This window comes from Scyliorhinus torazame, chromosome 12 (assembly GCF_047496885.1).
Source record: "Scyliorhinus torazame isolate Kashiwa2021f chromosome 12, sScyTor2.1, whole genome shotgun sequence".
Classification (NCBI taxonomy): Eukaryota; Metazoa; Chordata; class Chondrichthyes; order Carcharhiniformes; family Scyliorhinidae; genus Scyliorhinus; species Scyliorhinus torazame.
In genome coordinates, this window is record NC_092718.1 from 36,383,018 (window position 1) to 36,407,180 (window position 24,163).

A 24,163-nucleotide genomic window follows, 5' to 3' on the forward strand; every position below is an offset into this window, starting at 1 on the left:
TCACGTCACTGTGCTTGACTTTTTAATGCATCCGATATGGCCCAGCACACCACTTCATTGTAACAAAGCACTGCAACATTTCAAGGAGAAAACCAATCGGCGCTTTCCAAGCTGCAAGCAACGAGGATGGGCCTTACCAACGAGCTGCTCACCCCGAGACTGATGTGAATAAATAAACCTAGTAATTTATGGGCTAGCACCAGGAGTAAAAGAACATAAAGGAACCTTCCTTACCCAGCCTGACCTATATGTGATCCCTAATCTACTTAGTTGATTCTAGACATCAGCAATTTGCATTGATGTGGAAAAGCACCCAAGCTGCCTCACAAAGGCATAATCGGTCAAAAATTAGATATTAGGAGGTGTGACCAAAAATTTGGTCAAAGAGGTTGGGTTGAAGGGGGTGGAGAAATGGAGGGGTTGAGGGAGTAATTTCCAGAGCATGCACCTTGATTTTTTTTTTTTTAAATGCATTTTATTACACACATATATCAAAATAGGTTACAGTGAATAAACATACTTCCCGACAATCAACCAGACAGTCTGTGCAGATTTTTCCCCTTTTTTACCCCCCCCTCCCCCATGACGAACAGCCCCTCAAACACGGTCACAAACATTTCCCACCTTTCCTCAAACCTTCCTGAAGAGCCCCTTAACTCATACTTTATCTTCTCTAATCGCCGGAAGTTGTACAGGTCACCCAACCAAGCTTCTACCTCTGATGGCGCTGCCGACCGCCACTCCAGCAAAATCTGCCACCGTGCAGCCAGAGAGGTGAAGGCCAAGACATCGGCCTTCCTCCTCTCATGAGCTCTGGCTTCTCTGAAACCCCAAATATCGCCACCAAAGGGTCTGGGTCCACCTCCTCCTCCACTATCCTGGCTAAGACCGTGAACACTCCCGCCCAGAATCTTCCAAAACTTGTGCGCATGATTCGCTGGCCCCCGCCCACACCTCTCACACTCATCTGCTATCCCCTGAAAGAAAGCATGCACCTAAATGGTTGAAGGAGACACAGTGGTTATAACTGCTGCTTCACAGTGCCTGGGACCCGGATTCAATTCCTGTCTTGGGTCACTGTTTGTGTAAAATTTGCACTTTCTCCCCGTGGCTACATGAGTTTCCCTTCGGGGTGCTCCAGTTTGCTCCCACAGTCCAAAGATGTGTGGGTTAGGTGGATTGGCCATGCTAAATTGCACCTATGTGTCTAAAAATGTTCAGGTTAGGTGAGGTTACGGCGATAGGAAGGGGTGCCTAGGTAAGAGTGCTCTTTCGGAGTGTCGGTGCAGACTCAATGGGCCAAATGGCCTTCTGTCCTGTAGGAATTTGAAGGCAAAACACCAGTGGCAGGGTAAAGGGAGAAGTAGATGTGGAAGTTGCTGAAAACGGAGAAATTGAATCTTTGAGGATGGGTCTTTGAGTTGGAGGAATTGATAGAAATTCAGAAATGAGGCTATGTAGGCCGTTACGGTACCCAGCCGAGACCCCAATTTATATTAGGAAACCGGATGAGAGGCCAACAATACTTCAATTTGTAAACTGTGAGGAAAAGATATCACGCTTCAGGAGTGATTCCACTGACAACCAATCTTTTACATTAAGACAAACTCTATTATTAACACTGAATTAACCCCATTAAAATCCAAGAAAAAATATATGCTTTTCAATTAACAGCTAAACAGTTTTTTAAAAAGTCTTTGATCTTACTTTCCCATCTACTTCTAAACTGTCGCTTAAACAAAATCCAAGCACACGGGTCAAATACCACTTATTAATACAACACTCAGTGCTTTACAGATATCTGCATAAATTCCTTTTTTTTTAAAATAAATATTTTATTGAAAATTTTTGGTCAACCAACACAGTACATTGTGCATCCTTTACACAACATTATAACAATACAGATAATAATGACCTTTTTTATATAAACAAAAAACAACAAATAAATAAATATTAAATAACAAATGAAAACTAGCCCTAATTGGCAACTGCCTTGTCACAGGCTATACCCCCCCCACCCCCACCCCCCCATCCCTCCCCTCTCCCCCCCCCCCCCCCACAAAGTCCTGGGCTGCTGCTGCTGCCTTCTTTTTTCCCCCATCTATCTTTCCGCAAGATATTCGACGAACGGTTGCCACCGCCTGGTGAACCCTTGAGCCGACCCCCTTAGGACGAACTTAATCCGCTCTAGCTTTATGAACCCCGCCATATCATTTATCCAGGTCTCCACCCCCGGGGGCTTGGCTTCTTTCCACATTAGCAATATCCTGCGCCGGGCTACTAGGGACGCAAAGGCCAAAACATCGGCCTCTCTCGCCTCCTGCACTCCCGGCTCTTGTGCAACCCCAAATATAGCCAACCCCCAGCTTGGTTCGACCCGGACTCCTACTACTTTTGAAAGCGCCTTTGTCACCCCCACCCAAAACCCCTGTAGTGCCGGGCATGACCAAAACATATGGGTATGATTCGCTGGGCTTCTCGAGCACCTCGCACACCTATCCTCCACCCCAAAAAATTTACTGAGCCGTGTTCCAGTCATATGTGCCCTGTGTAATACCTTAAACTGAATCAGGCTTAGCCTGGCGCACGAGGACGACGAGTTTACCCTGTTTAGGGCATCTGCCCACAGCCCCTCCTCGATCTCCTCCCCTAGCTCTTCTTCCCATTTCCCTTTTAGTTCGTCCACCATAGTCTCCCCTTCGTCCCTCATTTCCCTATATATATCCGACACCTTACCATCCCCCACCCATTTCTTTGAGATGACTCTGTCCTGCACCTCTTGTGTCGGGAGCTGCGGGAATTCCCTCACCTGTTGCCTCGCAAAAGCCCTCAATTGCATGTACCTGAATGCATTCCCTTGGGGCAACCCATATTTCTCGGTCAGCGCTCCCAGACTTGCGAACTTCCCGTCCACAAATAGATCTTTCAGTTGCGTTATTCCTGCTCTTTGCCACATTCCATATCCCCCATCCATTCCCCCCGGGGCAAACCTATGGTTGTTGCTTATCGGGGACCCCCCCAATGCTCCGGTCTTTCCCCTATGTCGTCTCCACTGTCCCCAAATCTTCAGTGTAGCTACCACCACCGGGCTCGTGGTGTAGTTCCTCGGTGAGAACGGCAATGGGGCTGTCACCATAGCCTGCAGGCTGGTCCCCCTACAGGACGCCCTCTCTAATCTCTTCCACGCCGCTCCCTCCTCCTCTCCCATCCACTTACTCACCATTGAAATATTAGCGGCCCAATAATACTCACTTAGGCTCGGTAATGCCAGCCCCCCCCTATCCCTACTACGTTGTAAGAATCCCTTCCTCACTCTCGGAGTCTTCCCGGCCCAAACAAAACCCATGATGCTCTTTTCTATCCTTTTAAAAAAAGCCTTCGTGATCACCACCGGGAGGCACTGAAACACAAAGAGGAATCTCGGGAGGACCACCATCTTAACCGCCTGCACCCTCCCTGCCATTGACAGTGCTACCATATCCCATCTCTTGAAATCTTCCTCCATCTGTTCCACCAACCGCGTTAAATTTAGCCTGTGCAATGTGCCCCAATTCTTAGCTATCTGGATCCCCAGGTAACGAAAGTCTCTTGTTACCTTCCTCAACGGTAGGTCTTCTATTTCTCTACTCTGCTCCCCTGGATGCACCACAAACAGCTCACTCTTCCCCATGTTCAATTTATACCCTGAAAAATCCCCAAACTCCCCAAGTATCCGCATTATTTCTGGCATCCCCTCCGCCGGATCCGCCACATATAGTAGCAGATCATCCGCATATAAAGATACCCGGTGTTCTTCTCCTCCCCTAAGTATTCCCCTCCATCTCTTGGAACCTCTCAGCGCTATCGCCAGGGGCTCAATCGCCAGTGCAAACAGTAATGGGGACAGAGGACATCCCTGCCTTGTCCCTCTATGGAGCCGAAAATATGCCGATCCCCGTCCATTCGTGACCACACTCGCCACTGGGGCCCTATACAACAGCTGCACCCATCTAACATACCCCTCTCCAAAACCAAATCTCCTCAACACCTCCCACAGATAATCCCACTCCACTCTATCAAATGCTTTCTCGGCATCCATCGCCACTACTATCTCCGTTTCACCCTCTGGTGGGGCCATCATCATTACCCCTAACAGCCTCCGTATATTGGTGTTCAGCTGTCTCCCCTTCACAAACCCAGTTTGGTCCTCGTGAACCACCCCCGGGACACATTCCTCTATTCTCATTGCCATTACCTTGGCCAGGACCTTGGCATCCACATTTAGGAGGGAAATTGGTCTGTAGGACCCGCATTGTAGCGGATCCTTTTCCTTCTTTAAGAGAAGCGATATCGTTGCTTCAGACATAGTCGGGGGCAGTTGTCCCCTTTCCTTTGCCTCGTTAAAGGTCCTCGTCAGTACCGGGGCGAGCAAGTCCAAATATTTTCTGTAAAATTCAACTGGGAATCCGTCCGGTCCCGGGGCCTTTCCCGTCTGCATGTTCCTAATTCCTTTCACCACTTCTTCTACCGTGATCTGTGCTCCCAGTCCCACCCTTTCCTGCTCTTCCACCTTGGGAATTTCCAGCCAATCCAAAAAATCCATCATTCTCTCCCTCCCACCCGGGGGTTGGGCTTCATACAATTTTTTATAAAATGTCTTGAACACTTCATTCACTCTCTCCGCCCCCCGCTCCATCTCTCCTTCCTCATCCCTCACTCCCCCTATTTCCCTCGCTGCTCCCCTTTTCCTCAATTGGTGTGCCAGCAATCTGCTCGCCTTCTCCCCATATTCATACTGTACACCCTGCGCCTTCCTCCATTGTGCCTCTGCAGTGCCTGTAGTCAGCAAGTCAAATTCCACATGCAGCCTTTGCCATTCCCTGTACAGTCCCTCCTCCGGTGCTTCCGCATATTGTCTGTCCACCCTCAAAAGTTCTTGCAGCAACCGCTCCCGTTCCTTCCTCTCCTGCTTCCCTTTATGTGCCCTTATTGATATCAGCTCCCCCCTAACCACCGCCTTCAACGCCTCCCAGACCACTCCCACCTGAACCTCCCCATTGTCATTGAGTTCCAAGTACTTTTCAATACATCCCCTCACCCTTAGGCACACCCCCTCATCCGCCATTAGTCCCATGTCCATTCTCCAGGGTGGGCGCCCTCCTGTTTCCTCCCCTATCTCCAAGTCTACCCAGTGTGGGGCATGATCCGAAATGGCTATAGCCGTATATTCCGTTCCCCTCACCTTCGGGATCAATGCCCTACCCAACACAAAAAAGTCTATGCGCGAATAGACTTTATGGACATAGGAGAAAAACGAGAACTCCTTACTCCTAGGTCTACTGAATCTCCACGGGTCCACACCTCCCATCTGCTCCATAAAATCCTTAAGCACCTTGGCTGCTGCCGGCCTCCTACCAGTCCTGGACTTCGACCTATCCAGCCTTGGTTCCAACACCGTGTTAAAGTCTCCCCCCATTATCAGCTTTCCCGTCTCTAGGTCCGGGATGCGTCCTAGCATTCGCCTCATAAAGTTGGCATCATCCCAGTTCGGGGCATACACGTTTACCAAAACCACCATCTCTCCCTGTAATTTGCCACTCACCATCACGTATCTGCCCCCGTTATCCGCCACTATAGTCTTTGCCTCGAACATTACCCGCTTCCCCACTAATATAGCCACCCCCCTGTTTTTCGCATCCAGCCCCGAATGGAACACCTGCCCCACCCATCCTTTGCGCAGCCTAACCTGGTCTATCAGTTTCAGGTGCGTTTCCTGTAACATAACCACATCTGCTTTAAGTTTCTTAAGGTGTGCGAGTACTCGTGCCCTCTTTATCGGCCCGTTGAGCCCTCTCACGTTCCACGTGATCAGCCGAGTTGGGGGGCTTCCCACCCCCCCCCCCCCCTTGCCGGTTAGCCATCTTCTTTTTCCAGCTTCTCACCCAGTTCCCACGCAGCTGTATCTCCCCCAGGCGGTGCCCCCCCGCCCATCCTCTCCCGTACCCACTCCCCCCTTTCCCCAGCAGCAGCAACCCAGTAATTCCCCCCTCCCACCCCCCCCGCTAGACCCCCCGCTAGCGTAATTACTCCCCCCATGTTGCTCCCAGAAGTCAGCAAACTCTGGCTGACCTCGGCTTCCCCCCGTGACCACGGCTCGCACCGTGCGACGCCCCCTCCTTCCTGCTTCTCTATTCCCGCCTCTGCATAAATTCCTTGAGAGAGAGAAACTTTCAGAAGTCAGTCTCAGAAACGCACCTCCCTTCCTGAGAAAAAGCAGAGCAGAACTCTAAAAATGAAACTAAAAACACGCCCAGCCCCGCCCATGAGTGACATCACAGCCTGACTAGCTGTTAACCCCTTAAATCACAGCTTTAGCAGACAGAAAATCTGAATACCTTACCTGAGTTATTTTAATGACTTTTAATAACATGACTGCAACAGTCTGTTGCAGACTGTTTTTCTGGTTTAACTCAGTGGGCTAGACAGCTGGTTTGTGATGCAGAACAAGGCCAGCAGTGTGGGTTCAATTCCCATAACAGCTCAGAATTCAGAATTCTCCCTCTGTACCCGAGCAGGTGCCGGAATGTGGCGACTGGGGGCTTTTCACAGTAACTTCATTGTGGTGTTAATGTAAGCCTACTTGTGCCAATCAAAGATTAAAATTAATTTTAAAAAACAGACACATGGTACAACACATATATTCATCGCAAGGGCGAGAGCACAAGGTGGAAATTTTAAGTTGAATGCATTGGCTTATTGTTGGTCTGTATAAATCAGTGAGCACAACACGTGTGTATGTGTGTGTGTGTGTGTGTGTGTGGATATGGAAATATACAATCCTTGGTGAGGTGAAGCCTGGAGGCGATGCTCAGAATTTCCATCAGGGTCGGGTGTGCTAAGTTGGGACATTTCCCGGCCTCTCACCTGACCCAGGAAAAAGAGGCCTGAAAGCTTGGATTTTGGCTTCTGTTAATTAGCCTAAGTGTCAACCAATAATTGGTTCACATAACCATCTCTCGTTTAAAATATGGAACCCTATTCATTCCTTCAGTCAAGGTTAACGAAAGCCCCCCCTCAAGACAAACTTGACCTTCTCCAGCCTTAGGCATTCCGCCAGGCTGCTCGCCCACACCCGCACTTTTGGCAGCGCCGGGTCCCTCCACCCGAGCATTTCAGGGAGGCAAATCATTGGCCTCTCTCACCCCCTGGATTCCCAGATTTTCCGACGCACCGAATAGCGCCACCTCTGGCTCGGGGCCACCTCCAACCCTAGCACCTCGGACATTACATCCGTGAACCCCTGCCAAAAACGTCTTCAGCTTTGGACATGCATGTGGATGTGATTCGCGAGCCTCCCTGCGCACTGTCCACACCTATCCTCTATCCCCACATCCTTGCTGCCATCATATGCGCCCTATGGACTACTTTAAATGGAATGAGGTTTAACCTCACACACGACAAGGACGAATTCACCCTCCGCAGCGCCTCTGTCCACGTCCCGGCCTCCACCTCCCTACTTACGCTTTATGTCCCCACCAGGGCCCCCTCCCAATCCATCAACTTTTTGTAGAACTCCGACACCTTCCCCTCCCCTATTTCATCCCACGAAAGTGTCTTGTCCTGCAACCCCAGGGGCGGCAGCCCAGGAAAGCATGGCACCTCTCTCCTGACAAAATCCCAGACCTGCAGGTACCTAAAACCGTTCCTCCTGGCAGCTCGTTCTCCCAGCGTCTGCGTAGGTTTCCTCCCACAAGTCCTGAAAGATATGCTGTTAGGTGAATTGGACATTCTGAAATCTCCCTCTGTGTACCGGAACAGGCACCGGAATGTGGCGACTAGGGGCTTTTCACAGTAACTTCATTGCAGTGTTAATGTAAGCCTACTTGTGACAATAAAGACTATTATTATTAGTGTTATCCAATGCGATTTGGTAATTTCTATCTCTGCAAGCCCCAAGGTGACTTTTATTAAGGCTGCAGCAAGCACTCCTGTTGAGTAAATATAAATTGGCATTGAAATAGATCGTTTTTCGCATGATTAAAAAGATTGGAGTGACCTGATGGCACAGCACAATCGTATACTTGCAAGTTGTTCCACACAATGGGAGGCTGCAAGGCCACATCCGTGTAGTCTCAACTGGGCCTACTTCGGAAGATGCAAAGTGATGGGTGATGATTCTACCACAGAGAATATCCAATACCAAGTCCATTTAGGTTGGCCTAGTGATCTTCGCAGCAGCCTGCTCAAAAACATTATTCAGAACAACATCTAAGCTACCTTAGGATAAGGAAGCCCACTTGATCTTATCTTTCCAGGATACGGTTCCACTCGTTTTCTCTTTACAGAAACACATTTCTTAAACAAGCCCAATCTCTTAGTCTGAGCTACTTTCCCTGATAACCGGTACTAGCTGATTAGAAATCACCTTGTGAAAAGAAATACGCCCTGACACCTCTCCTAAAATTGTCTTTATCACACCTGTGAACCAATTGTCCCTCTTTGCAGAACCCCTTTGCTCAGTCCGCGACCATGACCCCAGCTTTCCTGGTGCTTGCCATTTCAAATCAGCATCTTGCTCTCATGCTCACATGTCCGTCCTAGGCCTGCTGCAGTGCTCCAGTGAAACCCAATGTAAACTGGAGGAGCAGTATCTCCTCTTCCAAATAGACACCGCCCTCAGGACACAGCATTGAATTCAACAACTTTAGACCTTTCTTCATAAGATGTGGGAGCAGAAGTAGGCCATTTGGCCCATCGAGTCTTCTCCGCCATTCAATATGATCGTGACTGATGATGATAATCCTCAACTACCATTCCTGCCGTATCCCCATAAACCCTTGATTCGCTTACTGATTAAAAATCTGTCTATCTCAGCTTTGAACATACTTACTGACCCAGCTAACTGGCCGGTAGTTAACATTTTTTTGCCTCCTCCGTCTTTACTCATTGGACCATCTGTCACTTGTTACATCTTCATTGCAATCTCTTCCATCTCCCAATGATCACGCTTCCAGGTGTTCCACCCCCTCTTGGATATAATCCCATTTTTCCCTCTCTTTCATTCTGAAGAAAGGTTATGTGCACTTGAAACGTTAACTCTGCTTTCTCGGCCTATAGATGCTGCCTGGACCTGCTGAGATTGAAGAAGGCTCAAATTTGTCACTTAACACTCTCATTATCGAAATCTTTCTATTTGACTGCAGTCACATTATTGTGTGTACAATCTGAATTGAGGGTACATTGATGACATTTGACACTATTGAATTTACTGTAAGTGATTTGCCTCACTTGGCCATGTTTTGAACCGAACTAACATTGTAGTTCTTCCTTCCACCTTGAAGTTCTGCTCTCTGGTTTGCTGGCTTCAGCAACTCTTGGATGGCAAAGTCTCTCCTGATCCCTCTTTCCCTTCATTTCCTCTTGGCCTGTCTCCATCCAACACCTGCACATGCACACGCACAATATAGGACCCTCTCTCCTGTCTTCAGAATTCCACCTGGACTCCTCACTCTCCACTCCTCTCATTCAATCAACTCCATTTCCCTCTGAACTTTAAGCATTCTGTTCTCCCAGATCCAGTCCTGACTTTGTTAAACATGCTAACTAGGACGGTGCTGTTGCTGTTTGGCTAAAGGACAGTTTACTTGTGGAGGCTGAACGTTAACTCTCTCTGACAACCTCTCCATGGACTGTGATCCCACTAATGAATTTCAAGCTGGTTTTCTCACATTAACTGCCTCCTTTTGGAGGCCACACTTGGAGTATAGTGTTCAATTCTGGTCGCCACACTACCAGAAGGATGTGGAGGCTTTAGAGAGTGTGCAGAAGAGATTTACCAGGATGTTGCCTGGTATGGAGGGCATTAGCTATGAGGAGCGGTTGAATAAACTCGGTTTGTTCTCACTGGAACGAAGGAGGTTGAGGGGCGACCTGATAGAGGTCTACAAAACTATGAGGGGCATAGACAGAGTGGGTAGTCAGAGGCTTTTCCCCAGGGTAGAGGGGTCAATTACTAGGGGGCATAGGTTTACAGTGCGAGGGGCAAGGTTTAGAGGAGATGTACGAGGCAAGTTTTTTTTTTTTTACACGAGGGTAGTGCGTGCCTGGAACTCGCTGCCGGAGGAGGTGGTGGAAGCAGGGACGATAGTGACATTAAAGGGGTATCTTGACAAATACATGAATAGGATGGGAATAGAGGGTTACGGACCCAGGAAGTGTAGAAGATTTTAGTTTAGTCGGGCAGCATGGTCGGCATGGGCTTGGAGGGCCGAAGGGCCTGTTCCTGTGCTGTACTTTTCTTTGTTCTTTGTTCTTTTCACAGTGGTTGCATGGCCTCTCTACAATACCATTTCTCACCAGAATGGCCAAGAGCTTTTTCCTCCTTCCTTGAATAGCAGCCCAACTACATTCCATCTGCCACCATGCCTGGCTAAAATTATTCTCACAGGGTGCTTCAGCTCCACTTTATTCCTCGATTTAAAAGGCGCTGCAATGGGAATTCACATGGTTCTTAGCTATGCCTGTCTTTTTGTGGTTCGTAGTGAGCATTCTTCCTGTCTGTCCTACCTGGGCCCCCTGCATGACTATTTTTTGGTGAGCTGAAGAATTTAATTAACTTTGCTTCCTACTTCCACCTTTACCTTAACTTCCTGTAGTCCGTTCTGACTTTTACCTTCCTTCTGTCAACTTTCTATTCCCATCTCTGAAAATAGATTGCCCACTGATATCTACAGTCCTTTGACTTCAATTGCTCCCTTGATTGTACTTCTTCCCACGCTGTTTCCTCCAAAAATTGATTTCCTTCTCCTCGTTTCTGCCTCTGTTGTATGTGCGATATGACCTTCCAACCAGAGCTTCTGAATCCCTGAGCTGGGGCAATATCTCAATGTGGTTTCTCCCTTTTACCACCACCAGGTCCATGTTTTGGAAAATCGTCCTCTGCCATTTCTGCTAACTCCAGTACAGCTTCCTGACTAAATGTGTCTTCACCTCCCCTTCCCTTTTACGAATTCCACAGAGGCTGTTTCTTCCATGAATGCTGGTCTCTCCCTCCATTACTCCCCAACCTTTGCTCTTCCTTCCTTCAGCTCCTTTACAGGCAAAGGCAGAAGATACTTTGGTATACAACTTTCTGTCTTGTATTTACTCCTCGTGGTGCAGTCTTCTCCATGCTGGGGAGACTAAATGCAGTCTGGGCAATAATTTTGCTGCAAATTTCTGTCCCCTCTGCAATTGTGGCATAAGGCTTCCCACTCTGACCTTTCTGTTCTTGTCTTCCTACATAGTTTCAGCGAAGCTCCGTATGAGCTGGCTGAACAACGCCTCATTCGTTAGGCACCTTTATTGGCTTCTTGCCTCAACATTCATTTTCATAACTGAAGACAGCAAATGCTGGCAATATAGGATGTGGGCCTGCACTGCGAACCCCACCAGCACATCGTCAAAATGGTGATCCACACTCCTGGGGTAAACCTGTCTTTCGTTCGCCATGCTCCTGGACCGCTAGAGCCTTCTTGGCTTTACCAGATTTTCCCTGCTTCCCTTCTCTGCTATAATCATTCATGCAGATTCTCGACACATTTTCACCTTAAGCTTTGAATCTCTCCTTCTCTTTCTCCCTGGCACCATAGCCTGCTTGTAAGCGTTGTGTCTGCCACGTCTTCAAGTTTTGATTGAAAAGTCATTGCCCTGAAACATTAATCCTATTTCTGTCTCCACACAGATACTGTTAGACTCGATGATTTGTTTCCAGAATTTACTGGTTTTGATGTACAATTTATGGTTTATATATTTTTAAAGATATACATTTTCACTGTTTATTCAGAAATGTCGTGACCCAGTCATGATTACAATACGTGATGTACGTTATTGAAAGCGATGGAGAACTATGGATGGAAACATTCAGAAAACAAATCATACATTTTGACCCAATGACATAGAACTGAGTATAAACTCTTTTTCATTCTGGAAACACCTTACAAGGGCTGACCCTTTCCATCATGCCTTTGATATCGTAGCAATTGTTTTTAACCTGAAATTGTTTCTGTTATTTTATATAGGCGTCCGTTACAAAGATTTGGTTGTCGGGATTCCGAAGGAAATTTATAAGAATGAAAGGAGGGTGGCAGTGTCTCCTGCAGGGGTCCAAGCCCTTGTCAAGCAGGGTTTCACTGTGAAAGTGGAATCGACAGCTGGCGATGGTGCCAAATTCTCCGATGACCAATATCGGGAGGCTGGGGCCACAATTAATGAGACAAAAGATGTTTTTGGATCGGATATTGTTCTGAAGGTATGTATTTTGTCTACGAACTTACTTAGACTTTATCTCACAAAGGGACCAGAGGGACTACAGGCAGCAAGGTTCTGTCGCAATCTCTTTTTTTTTTTTTTTTGACCCAGCCTAGGTGGTATCGCACTTTGGAGGTCCTCCTTAAATGTACTTCTTCCGGTCTTCTTTGGCTGGCCCCCAGCTTCCTCTGGCGTCGGTGGGACATGCTCTGTCAGCCCCCATTGTCTCTCTGTCATGATGTCCCATGCGACAGTCCTCCAGTGGTTTCTCGTTGGTGGTTCTGTGTCTCCATGTGATGCCCAGGAATTTACATGGGGAGTAATGGAGGGAGAGACCAGCATTCATGGAAGAAACAGCTGGTGAAAGATGTCAGCCTATGTGTATCACGCCTTTGCTGTGATGGAATAACATGCCAAAAAAAATTTATTGGAGAAAATAGCGCTAAGAGAACTGATGCATGTACTTCACATGTTGTTCTCTTTACTGATTGTTTTCAAATATATTGATTTGCTATGCCTTTAGCAGAATTTAAACAACTGTGAACTATTGATTTAATTGCATAGACCAGTTCTAAAAGTTTACCTTTGCACAGGATTCTCCCATAATAACCGAAACAGCTAAACCTAAACCTCCTATTACTTGTAATGGAGAAACCATATAAAGTGGACTTCATTACAGCCTGCACAATAACACTCTTTTGGCCATGAATGTGGTTGTTGCATTGAGGCTTGCAGCTCAGATACCCCACAGCGTGCTAATTTAAAAGATGGTGCAGTGAATGAGAGGGAAAAGGTGACGTCTTATGAAAAGCAAAAGTTAAGTCTCCTTTTCATTTCCCTTATTGCACATGTTACTTCAGGCATAAATTTACCACAAATTGCAGTAATCATTTTCATTGCAGCCAGCAATGCAGCATTCAGCAGGAGCTGGAGGGAGACTTCGCACAGACAATCTGCTGGGAAAGTCCTCTCTCTTGTCAACTAAGAGTGGAATTCATAGAATCCCTACAGTGCAGAAGGAGACCATTCGGCCCATCGAGTCTGCACCAATCCTCTGAAAGTGCACCCAATCTGGCCCACACCCTCACCCGATCACCGTAACCCAGTAACCCCACCTAACCTTATGGATACTAATTTAGCATGGCCAATCCGCCTAACCTAATCTTTGGACTGTGGGAGGAAACCCACGTACACATGGAGATAATGCACAAATTCCACACAGTCACCCAAGGCTGGAATTGAACCTGGGTCCCTGGTGCTGTGAGGCAGCAGTGCCAACCAATGTGCCACCTGCAGTTATCATGGTGCAATGGTAATATTCACTGCCACTGTGGCTGTTATGCTCAATGTAGCAACCCCTAAGAATTGGCAAAACTAAATCGTATGAAGCCGATAACAGGGTCACAGGAACTCCAGGTAGGTTGGGATGACGGTTTTGAAGGGGTATGGTTATAAAAAAATTTAAAATGGATGAAGAATTTTCATTTGAAGCAGTGGGAACCAGTGTGATTCAGAGAGGATAAACGTGATTCATGGACAGGACCTAAATAGTAGAATTTTGTTAACTTTTTAAGGAGAACTACGGTAACAGAATTGGCCTCAATAAATAATAATTGTGTACAAGTTAGTCCACGCAAGCATTGCTCACCCAAAAAAGACACTCGCATCATTTTTAATAATTTTGTGATCCATCTTCAATTAAACCACAAATTTCAATGAATTACTTTGTTTGAGAGCCAAGACTGTATCCAAAAGTTTGTATGGTATCCATGTGCTGTATCTAATTATTGCAATCAACTTGGTACAGCACTTAAATTGGCAACAAAAATATGAATTATGTATCCATCAAATTAAATTTTTAAATAAAGCAAACCATTAAATGTTTTATAGCACAAGCATTGCATGACTGACCAGGACAAAATTATCAAAAGGAAGAAGGCTGGACGGGGCTTTCTAACAACAACAAAATAAACAATGTACATGAAACTATAAACATAGTGCAAAAGCCGTCTCCCTCCCTTACAGGTCCCACCTTTATTAACCCCCTACTCTAAGCTAAACTAACCCCCCCCCCCTTCTGCTGACGATTAATTTTCCGCGAAGACGTCGACGAACGGCTGCCACCTCCGGGCGAACCCTAACAGTGACCCTCTCAAGGCGAACTTGATTTTCTCCAAACAGAGACAGCTGGCCATGTCAGTCAGCCAGGTCTCCGACTTCGGGGAATTTGAGCCCCTCCAAGCTAATACTATCCGTCTCCGGGCTACCAGGGAAGCAAAGGCCAGAACGTCTGCCTCTTTCCCCTCCTGGATTCCCAGGTCTTCCGACACCCCGAAAATCGCCACCTCCGGACTCGGTGCCACCCTTGTTTTTAACACCGTGGACATGACGTCAGCAAACCCCTGCCAAAATCCCGTAAGCTTCGGACATGTCCAGAACATGTGGACATGGTTCGCTGGTCCTCCCGCACATTTTGCACACCTGTCTTCCACCTCAAAGAATCTGCTCATCTGGGACACTGTCATGTGAGCCCAATGATCGGCCTTGAATTGTATCAGGCTGAGCCTGGCACATGTTGCGGACGCGTTGACTCTACTCCACATGTCTGCCCATAGACCATCATCTATCTCTCCTCCCAGCTCCTCCTCCCACTTGCGCTTCAGCTCCTCAGTCTGCGTCTCCTCTGACCCCATAAGTTCCTTGTAAATGTCAGAGACGCTCCCTTCTCCGACCCACCCTCTGGAAACTACCCTGTCCTGAATCCCTTTTAGCGGTAGGAGCGGGAAGGTTGACACCTGTTTACATAGGAAGTCCTGCACCTGCAGATACCTGAATTTGTTTCCCCTCGCCAACCCAAACTTCTCCTCCATAAACATGAAATGAAATGAAAATCGCTTATTGTCACAAGTAGGCTTCAAATGAAGTTACTGTGAAAAGCCCCTAGTCGCCACATTCTGGCGCCTGTTCGGGGAGGCTGTTACGGGAATTGAACCGTGCTGCTGGCCTGCCTTGGTCTGCTTTCAAAGCCAGCGAGTTAGCCCTGTGCTAAATATCCCCCACCCTCCCAATCCCTGCTCTCCGCCATATCCGGAAACCCCATCCATACTTTCCGGGGTAAACCAGTGATTATTACAGATTGGGGACCAGACCGATGCTCCCACATGTCTCCTCCATTGCCCCCAGACTCTCAGGGCCGCCACCACCACGAGGCTGGTGGAGTACCATGCCGGCAGGAACGGCAGAGGCGCAGCTACCAACGCCCCCAGACTGGTGCCCTTGCATGAAGCCGCCTCCATACGCTCCCATGCCGACCCCGCCCCACCACACACTTCCTGATCATGGCTATATTCGCTGCCCAGTAATAGTTACTAACATTTGGCAGCGCCAGCCCACCCTCTCCCCGACTCCGCTCAAGCATTACCTTCCTTACTCGCGGGTTCTTGCCCGCCCAAACGAAGCCAGTGATCACTTTGTTGACCCGTTTAAAAAAGGAACGCGGAATAAAGATGGGGAGACATTGAAACACAAACAGGAATCTTGGGAGGACCGTCATCTTCACCGTCTGCACCTTCCCAGCCAGTGCCAACGGAAGCGCGTCCCACCTCCAAAAATCGTCCTTCATTTGATCTACTAGCCGGGCCAGATTTAATTTATGCAGCCGGTCCCATTCCCATGCCACTTGAATGCCTAGGTACCTAAAGCTTCCCCCTACTAATCGAAATGGCAGCTCCCCCAATCGCCTCTCCTGTCCCCTCGCCTGGATCGCAAACATGTCACTTTTCCCCATATTTAGCTTATACGCCGAAAACTGGCCAAATTCCCCTAGAATCCTCTATTGGGTCCGCATACAGAAGCAGGTTGTCTGCATAGAGCGAGACTCTGTGCTCCACCCCTCCCGGACCAGCCCCTTGAGGCTCTCAGAGCAATTGCCAACGGCTCTATAGCTAACGCGAACAACCGTGGGGAGAGGGGCATCCCTGTCTCGTCCCCCGGTGCAGTCTAAAATAGTCCGATGTTGTCCTATTTGTCCGTACGCTTGCCACAGGAGCCTGATACAGCAACCTGACCCAGTCAATAAAGCCTCGCCCAAATCCGAACCGTCCCAGTACCTCCCACAGATAATCCCATTCTACCCGATCAAAAGCCTTTTCTGCATCCATTGCGATCACTACCTCCACCTCCCTACCTTCCGGGGGCATCATGATCACATTTAACAACCTTCTTGCATTGGCCACCAACTGCCTACCCTTAACAAACCCCATCTGGTCCTCCCCAATAATGTTCGCAACATAATCCTCAATCCTGGAGGACAAAACTTTGGCCAGCAATTTGGCATCCACATTCAACAGGGATATCGGCCTGTAGGACCCACACAGCTCTGGGTTCTTGTCCCGCTTCAGAATCAGCAAAATCATGCCTGTGACATCGTCGGGGGCAGCACCCCTCTTTCCCTTGCCTCATTGAACATCCTCATCAACACCGGCCCCAATATCCCAGAGAACTTTTTATAAAACTCCACTGGGTACCCGTCCGGCCCTGGGGCTTTACCCGACAGCATGGCCTTCAGACCCTCCACTATCTCTTCCAACCTGATCGGGGCCCCCAGCCTTTCTACCAGCTCCCCGTCCACCTTTGGGAAATTCAGCCCCTCCAGGAAGTGCCTCATCCCCTCCGGCCCCGTAGGGGGTTCCGACCTATACAGCCTACTGTAGAAATCCCTAAACGCCTTTTTCACCCCTGCTGAATCTCCAACCAGGTTCCCATTTCCGTCATTTACTTTCCCTATCTCCCTGGTTGCCTCCCTCTTTCTAAGCTGCTGTGCAAGCATTCTGCTGGCCTTCTCTCCATACTCCTAGATCGCCCCCCTCGCCTTTCTCAGCTGCTCCACCCCCTTCCCTGTGGTTAACAAGCCGAACTCAGCTTCTAGTCTCCGCCGTTCCCTGCCTCTGGGGTCTCCGCACACCTCCTATCGATCTGTAGTATCTCCTTTATCAGTCGGTCCATCTCTGCCCTGTCCACCTTCTCCCTATGGGCCCGTATCGTCGTCAGCTCCCCTCTGACCACCGCCTTCAGTGCTTCCCAGACCACTGCTGCTGAAATTTCCCCCGTGTCGTTGACCTGCTGGTAGTTCTGAATACATTTCTTCAGCCGCTCGCACACCCTTCGTCAGCCAAAAGTCCCACATCTAACCTCCAGTGCGGGCGCTGGTTACTGCCTTTACTAACCTGCAGGTCAACCCAGTGCGGAGCATGGTCTGAGATTGTGATCGCCGAGTACCCGTGTCCACCACCCCTGCCAGTAAGGCCCTGCTCAAAATAAAGAAATCAATCCAGGAGTACACTTTATGCACGTGTGAGTAGAAGGAGAACTCCTTCACCCTCGGCTGCCCAAATCTCCATAGATCCACCCTCCCCATCGGCCCCATGAACCCTTTTAGTTCCTTTGCCATTGCTGGCACCCTGCCTGTTTTCGAGCTTGACCGGTCCAAGGGAAGGTCAATAACTGTGTTGAAGTCCCCTCCCATGACCAACCTGTGTGACTCCAGATCCGGTATCTTCCTCAGCATCCTCTTTATAAACTCCACATCATCCCAATTTGGCGCATACACATTTACTAATACCACCTGCACCGCCTCCAATTTCCCACTGACCATAGTGTACCGACCTCCCACATCCGAGACTATTCTACCCGCTTCAAACACCACCCGCTTATTGATCAGGATCGCGACCCCTCTAGTCTTTGAGTCTAGTCCCGAGTGAAAGACCTGACTGACCCAGCCTTTCCTCAATCTAATCTGGTCAGTTACTCTAAGGTGCGTCTCCTGCAACATTACCACATCCGCCTTCAGTCCCCTAAGATGTGCGAGCACACATGCCCTCTTGACCGGCCCATTTAATCCTCGAACAATCCAGGTGATCAGTCTAGTTGGGGGGCTCATTGCCTGCCCCCCCCCCCCCCATCGCCGATCAACCATGCCCTTTTTTGGGCCCGCCTCCAGCCCATGCTCCGCGCCTCCACCACCCCACCCCCAGGCAGCCTCCTCCCCCAACCTCCTCGCTGTCCCTTAGCCCAAGTCCCACCCTCGTCAGCAGAACATTTACCTCCCCCCCCCCCCCCCCCCCCATTAACAACACTCTGTAACCCAACCCCTTTAATAAACCGAACATATGCAGCCCCCCCCCCCCCCCCGCTTCCGTGAGCTAGCCAGCCCAGCTAGCTTGGTGACCCCCAGATAGTCTCCCACCTATTGTTCCCTCCCATCCCCGCCGCTCATTCAAACATACTCCAACATCAAACAATCCCCACACAATTGCCCAACAGAAAAACATCAAGATCTAAACAAGCATACCTCCATCCCCCAACTGTGCAAATGAAAACCTTAACTCACTCAGCTCTGCCGCTGGTCCCAAATCAATGCAAAAGGCATTACAAACCGCTTCCACAAAATGAAAAATGAGAAACTTTTTTTGAAAAGAACAGATAAAAAAAAACATGAACGTTGCAGCAAAGTTCAAAAGTTCTCAGTCCACCACCAGTCCTTTCCTTTTTGCGAAGTCCAGCGTGTCCTCAGGCGACTCAAAATAAAAGCTTTGCTCCTCGTGCGTGACCCAGAGACGGGCCAACAACAGTCCGAACTTCACCTTTTTCTTAGAAAGGATTGACCTAATCTGGTTGAAGCCTGCTCTTCTCCTGGCCACCTCCACACTCGGGTCTTGGGAAACCCGCAGGATACTGTTGTCCCACTTACAGCTCTGTGTCTGCTTGGCCCACTGCAGAATACGCTCCTTATCCGAGAACCTGTGGAATCTCACCACCATTGCCCTTGAGGGGGGGGGGGGGGGGGGGGGACTGTTGAGCCCTGTCCACCTCCAAGGGCCGGGAGAATGCCCCATTCCCCAGCAGCTTCTCAAAACATGTCTGCGATGTATGCCCCAGCGTCCGCTCCTTCGGGCCCCTCCGGGAGCCCAACGATTCTCAAGTTCTGCCGGCGGGACCTATTCGCTAGGTCCTCCACCTTCTCCAGGAGCTTCTTCTGCTGGTCTCTCAGCATTCCCACCTCCAACTCCCACTGCAGTTTGATGTTCCTCCTGCTCAGCCAGCACCTTCTCTACCTTCTGGATCGCCCAATCTTAGCCGTCCAATCTAGGCTCCAGCCGCTCAATTGACTCTTTTCTCCGGTCCAAGCAGTCCCGTTTCTGCTTAGCAAAGCCTTCCTGAACAACTTGCATCAGCTGCTCCGTTGACCGCTGGATAGACAAACCAGAGGTCCGGTCCTCCGCCATGCTGTCTCCTGCTGCAGCTTCAGCCCAAGCCTTCTCTGTCTTTCTGTTTCTGCCTTTACGAGCACTTCTAGTCGTTCCCTCCATGCACCGATCTGGGAATTCAGTACACAATTGCCTCTGTCACCAGTTTTATAATTCAAGTCCGGTAGAAAATCGGGGGAAAAGGTCCAAAGGTCCAACCTGAGCAGTAGCCACCAAATGTGCGACTTACTCCTTCATAACCGCCACCGGAAGTCCGTAATTCCAGATTTTTATTGAATTCATATTTCACCATCTGCCATGGTGGGATTCGAACCCAGGTCCCCAGAGCAATACCTTGAGCCTTAAGATTACTAGGAAAGTGACCATACACTCTGCCAATGCCCAGGATATTTTCTCCTTCTGGAAGTACCATGTGTATTTCTTTATATTAAACAGTAACTATATAAACAGTATCTATATAAATATAATTGTAATTGTTGCTTCATGAGACTTAAACCTATCTGGCAAATTCAAGTGTGGTAACAATGTTGCTTTTAACAGTGTTTCCGTCTGTCAGAACTTTGGCACAGTTTTAAATGTTTATTATAAATATTTAAATATTTTTAACATTTTTTTTTGCAGGTCAGAGCTCCAACCTTCAATAACACCTTGGGAGCACATGAAGCAGAGCTACTAAAAGAGAAAGCCACTCTTATCAGTTTCATCTATCCAGCCCAAAACTCTGAGCTCATGAATAAACTTGCTCAGCGCAAGGCCTCTGTACTGGCGATGGACCAGGTCCCTCGAGTTACAATAGCTCAGGGATATGACGCTCTTAGTTCCATGGCTAACATAGCAGGGTATAACAAACATTATTTTTAATATTGAAATTGGTTTTAAAACATGTTTTTATAGCTATTGGAATGCATTAACATTTGTAATCCCCATACCCAAGTGATCAATGCTTGAGCCTCTACTGTTTCGAATGTATATTATTAATTATTACCAATGCTCCGACTTCCTCCCACAGTCCAAAGGTGTGCAGGTTGGGTTGACTGGCCATGATAAAATTGCCCCTTAGTGTCCAAAGATGTGCAAGTTAGGTGGGGTTACAGGGATAGGGCAGGAGTGTAGGATGCTCTTTCAGAGGGCCAGTGAAGACTTGATGGGCTGAATGGCCTCCTTCTGCACTGTAGGAATTCTATATTTCTTTTCCACTTTTCTATATGGATTGGGGGGGGGGGGCGGCAGGTGCAAAATTTGAGTCTGTTGAGGCAGCCAAGGAACAACAGACAGATCTCAAGGAAAGTTGCAACTGGCAGAACTATGGGAGAGAAAATTATAAAGCTAAGTGCAAAGTAGACAACGTAGGGTTTTTTTGGGGGGGGGACGGAATGTAGGGAGTTGTACATTGGATATGTGTGAAAATTGGTGATGAACTAACTAGGGAAAAGATTAAAGAGATGTGGAGAGTGATAGTTGGGTCAGTACTTACCCTTTGTCCTCTGTGTCTCGTCTGTTCAAACAGTTAACAACAACGTTTGGAAGCAGCAGAATACTGAGCTGCACTGCCAGCTCGGGTAGGTGTGAAATATCCCAGGGCATTATTTCGAAGCAGAGTTACCTTGATGCCCCGACCAGTAATTATCCCTCAATCAACATTAGCTAATGAGCTAATTGTGGGCCCCTGCTGTGCTTAAACTGGCTGCACAGTGACCACTTCAAAAACCACTTGTGACTGTCAGTGAAAAATACTTTAAAATGCAAATTTTTTTATAAACAAGCTTGTTTTAGGAAATTATGGTTCGGTGGATTTGGTACATGTTAATAATTTACCGGGTGAATATAAATCTCACTATGACGAGGAGAGAAGCTGAATACAATATGTTGGGGGATTTGTGGGATGACACCAGAACAATTACTAAAAAGCTGTCGGATTTTTGGGAAGACGCAATTCATAAATTGATTTTAATATTTCAGAGAAGGAACGCTCGCCCTGCCCACCTTATCTCATCTAGCCTAAATGCTGCTTCTGTCCCACTCAGCGACATTGGCCCTATGTGTCCTCAGGGCAACAAAGGATGGAATATCTATCAATGCTGTCTTGTCTGTCACTCGCATCCCAAGGAAAAAAATGAACTGCTTTCAGTATGCGCTTGAAGAATTACAGAACAGACAATATTGAACACAAGAGGCACTTGTGGTTAATATAGCACATGACCCAAAGTATCGACTGGAATCTAGGTTCTTCCCTTCTTTGTGCTTTCTCTACGCTATGATTCAAATAACAAGTGAGACTCGAGAGAATCTTTAGAGCTGTCAATAGATTTGTTCTCTATGGACAAAAATGATCCTCCTTCAGTACAATGTTGCATTGAATATTACATTTTGAGAAATAATTTATGTAATAGTAGATTCCATTTGATCATATTCAAGTATGAAAACCTAGATCAAGTTTGTCCAACGTACGTCCGGCCTGCAAAGATCCCCTACGCGGTTCTCTGATTTGTCCACGATTGTCACATCCCAAGGTCGCTCTTTAAGACCTTTTCAGCTGTAAACACCGATTGGGTGGCATGGCAGCACAGTGGTCAATACTGTCGCTTCACAGCTCCAGGGTCACAGGTTCGATTCCCAGCTTGGGTCATTGTCTGTGTGGAGTCTGCATGTTCTCCCCGTGTCTGCATGGGTTTCCTCGGGGTACTCCGGTTTCCTCCCACAGTCCAAAGATGTGCAGGTTAGGTGGATTGGCCATGATAAATTGCCCTTAGTGTCCAAAAGGGTTATGTGGGGTGGGTGCTCTTTACAATGGCCGGTGCAGACTCGATGGGCCGAATAGCCTCCTTCCGCACTATAAATTCTATGATTCTATTGCAGCCTTTGGATGTATGAGGAGCAGTAAGCTGACCATAAGAAGGCTGAGCCTTCTGTTGCCTTGGCCCTGATCTCTGGAATTCCTCCACCAAATCCTCCCAATACTGTTTCTCTCTTTACTTTTAAAAGCATCCTTGGTCAATTCCCATACCTTCTTGCAGATTATTTAGGTTCTATCTCCCTCCAAAGCTGTTTGCAGGGATTTTCTATATTAATGATGCGTGATAAATGTGATCTGTTGTTGGTGTCTTAATTAGCTGTTCCTTACTAAAATGTTCTGAAATGTATCTGGTTATTTCTTTCAGGTACAAGTCTGTTGTCCTGGCGGCTAATCATTTCGGTAGGTTTTTCACAGGTCAGATAACCGCTGCTGGGAAAGTGCCTCCTGCAAAGGTAAGCGTGGTTTACCAGCTCCTGCCATGGAATTTAAAATTCAGTACGACCATTGCTGAATTGTTGCCCGACTCCAGTTCTACTTCGATACGGTTCATCCTGCCAGACCCCATCATAGTCTCAACATAACGCACTCTGAAAATGCAATCCCCTGAATAATGCTTTTTAATCCAAAATGATGAACTCCTAGGTTAACATTGGTACATTTTGAGCTGCAAACCTTCAATGATGGTAAAATTAGGGCAGCGCGGTGGCGCAGTGGTTAGCACTGTTGCCCCACGGCACCGAGGTCCCAGGTTTGATCCCAGCTCTGGGTCACTGTCCGTGTAGAGCTTGCACATTCTCCCCATGTTTGCGTGGGTTTCACCCCCACAACCCAAAGATAGTCAGGGTAGGTTGATTGGCCACGCTAAATTGCCCCTTAATTGGAAAAAATTAATTGGGTACTCTAAATTAATTTTTTTTAAAGCAATGGTAAAATTATACTGCATTTCTTGCATGGGTTAGACGTCAGCACATCCAGCACATTCCAATTTCCCCCCCTGTCCAGCCCCTGTATTCTTGTGAGTTAATTAATTGAATTAGTGAGAAACCTACCCGCTGAATAAAGAACAACTGCATACACGGTTGGTATGCAAAATCTTAGCCCTTTTAGGGTCAGTATTTGAGGAGCGAGACTCCCGTGTTAGATAACATTTAACCATCTGATTATTCGCACCGCCGTAAGTCCTTCGATCGGATAACAACAACTTTTACATCACTGGAATTTAGGAGAATGAGAGGGGATCAAATTGGAACACAAATTATGACAGGGCTGGACAGAATGGTTGCAGGAATATTGTTTCCTCTGGCTGGGGAGGGGGATTGCTGGTGGGGCGGTGTCTAGAACAAGGGGTCACAGCCTCAGGATATGGGGTAGGCCATTTAGGACTTTCACATGCTACTAGACCTATATACCTTAAACATTTTCCAATTTGTAGCGTTCATAATTTTCTTCTTTTATCTCTATCGAAGGCTTCATACCTTTAAGGCACTTTTTACTGCTTCTGTTCCTGTTAGTTTGGTGATATCTTAACTGCAGTTTGCAAAAAAGTTGTTTTGACAACTTCCCGAGTGGAGCTTATGGCCGGGATTCTCCGAGCCCACGCCGGCTCAGAGAATCGGAGTTGACGCCGAGACGGGCCACGACGCCAGGAGCCGATTGTCCAGCGACCGGAGAATCTCCGGCGGCCGCGTGCGATCAATCGGCGCGGCGCTGGTCAGGGGCCGTCGATAGAGGCACCCGCGGCGATTCTCCGCGGTCGACCGGCCGAGTCCCGCCGGCGGGAGTTCGGACCCATGGCCGCGGTGGCCGTCATGGTGGGGGGGGGGGGAGGGGGGAGAAA

At 48.1% G+C, this 24,163-nt stretch overlaps 1 protein-coding gene across 1 annotated transcript in view; it reads left to right on the forward strand.

Annotated features, from left to right (window-relative positions):
• Positions 1-24,163, forward strand: part of LOC140387501 (NAD(P) transhydrogenase, mitochondrial-like) — a 131,327-nt gene that overhangs the window by 16,091 nt on the left and 91,073 nt on the right. Inside the window, exons 3-5 of the mRNA XM_072470676.1 lie at positions 12,039-12,268; positions 20,154-20,371; positions 22,691-22,778. Of these exons, the coding sequence (XP_072326777.1) occupies positions 12,039-12,268; positions 20,154-20,371; positions 22,691-22,778 (536 nt within the window). The remainder of the gene's footprint in view (positions 1-12,038; positions 12,269-20,153; positions 20,372-22,690; positions 22,779-24,163) is intronic.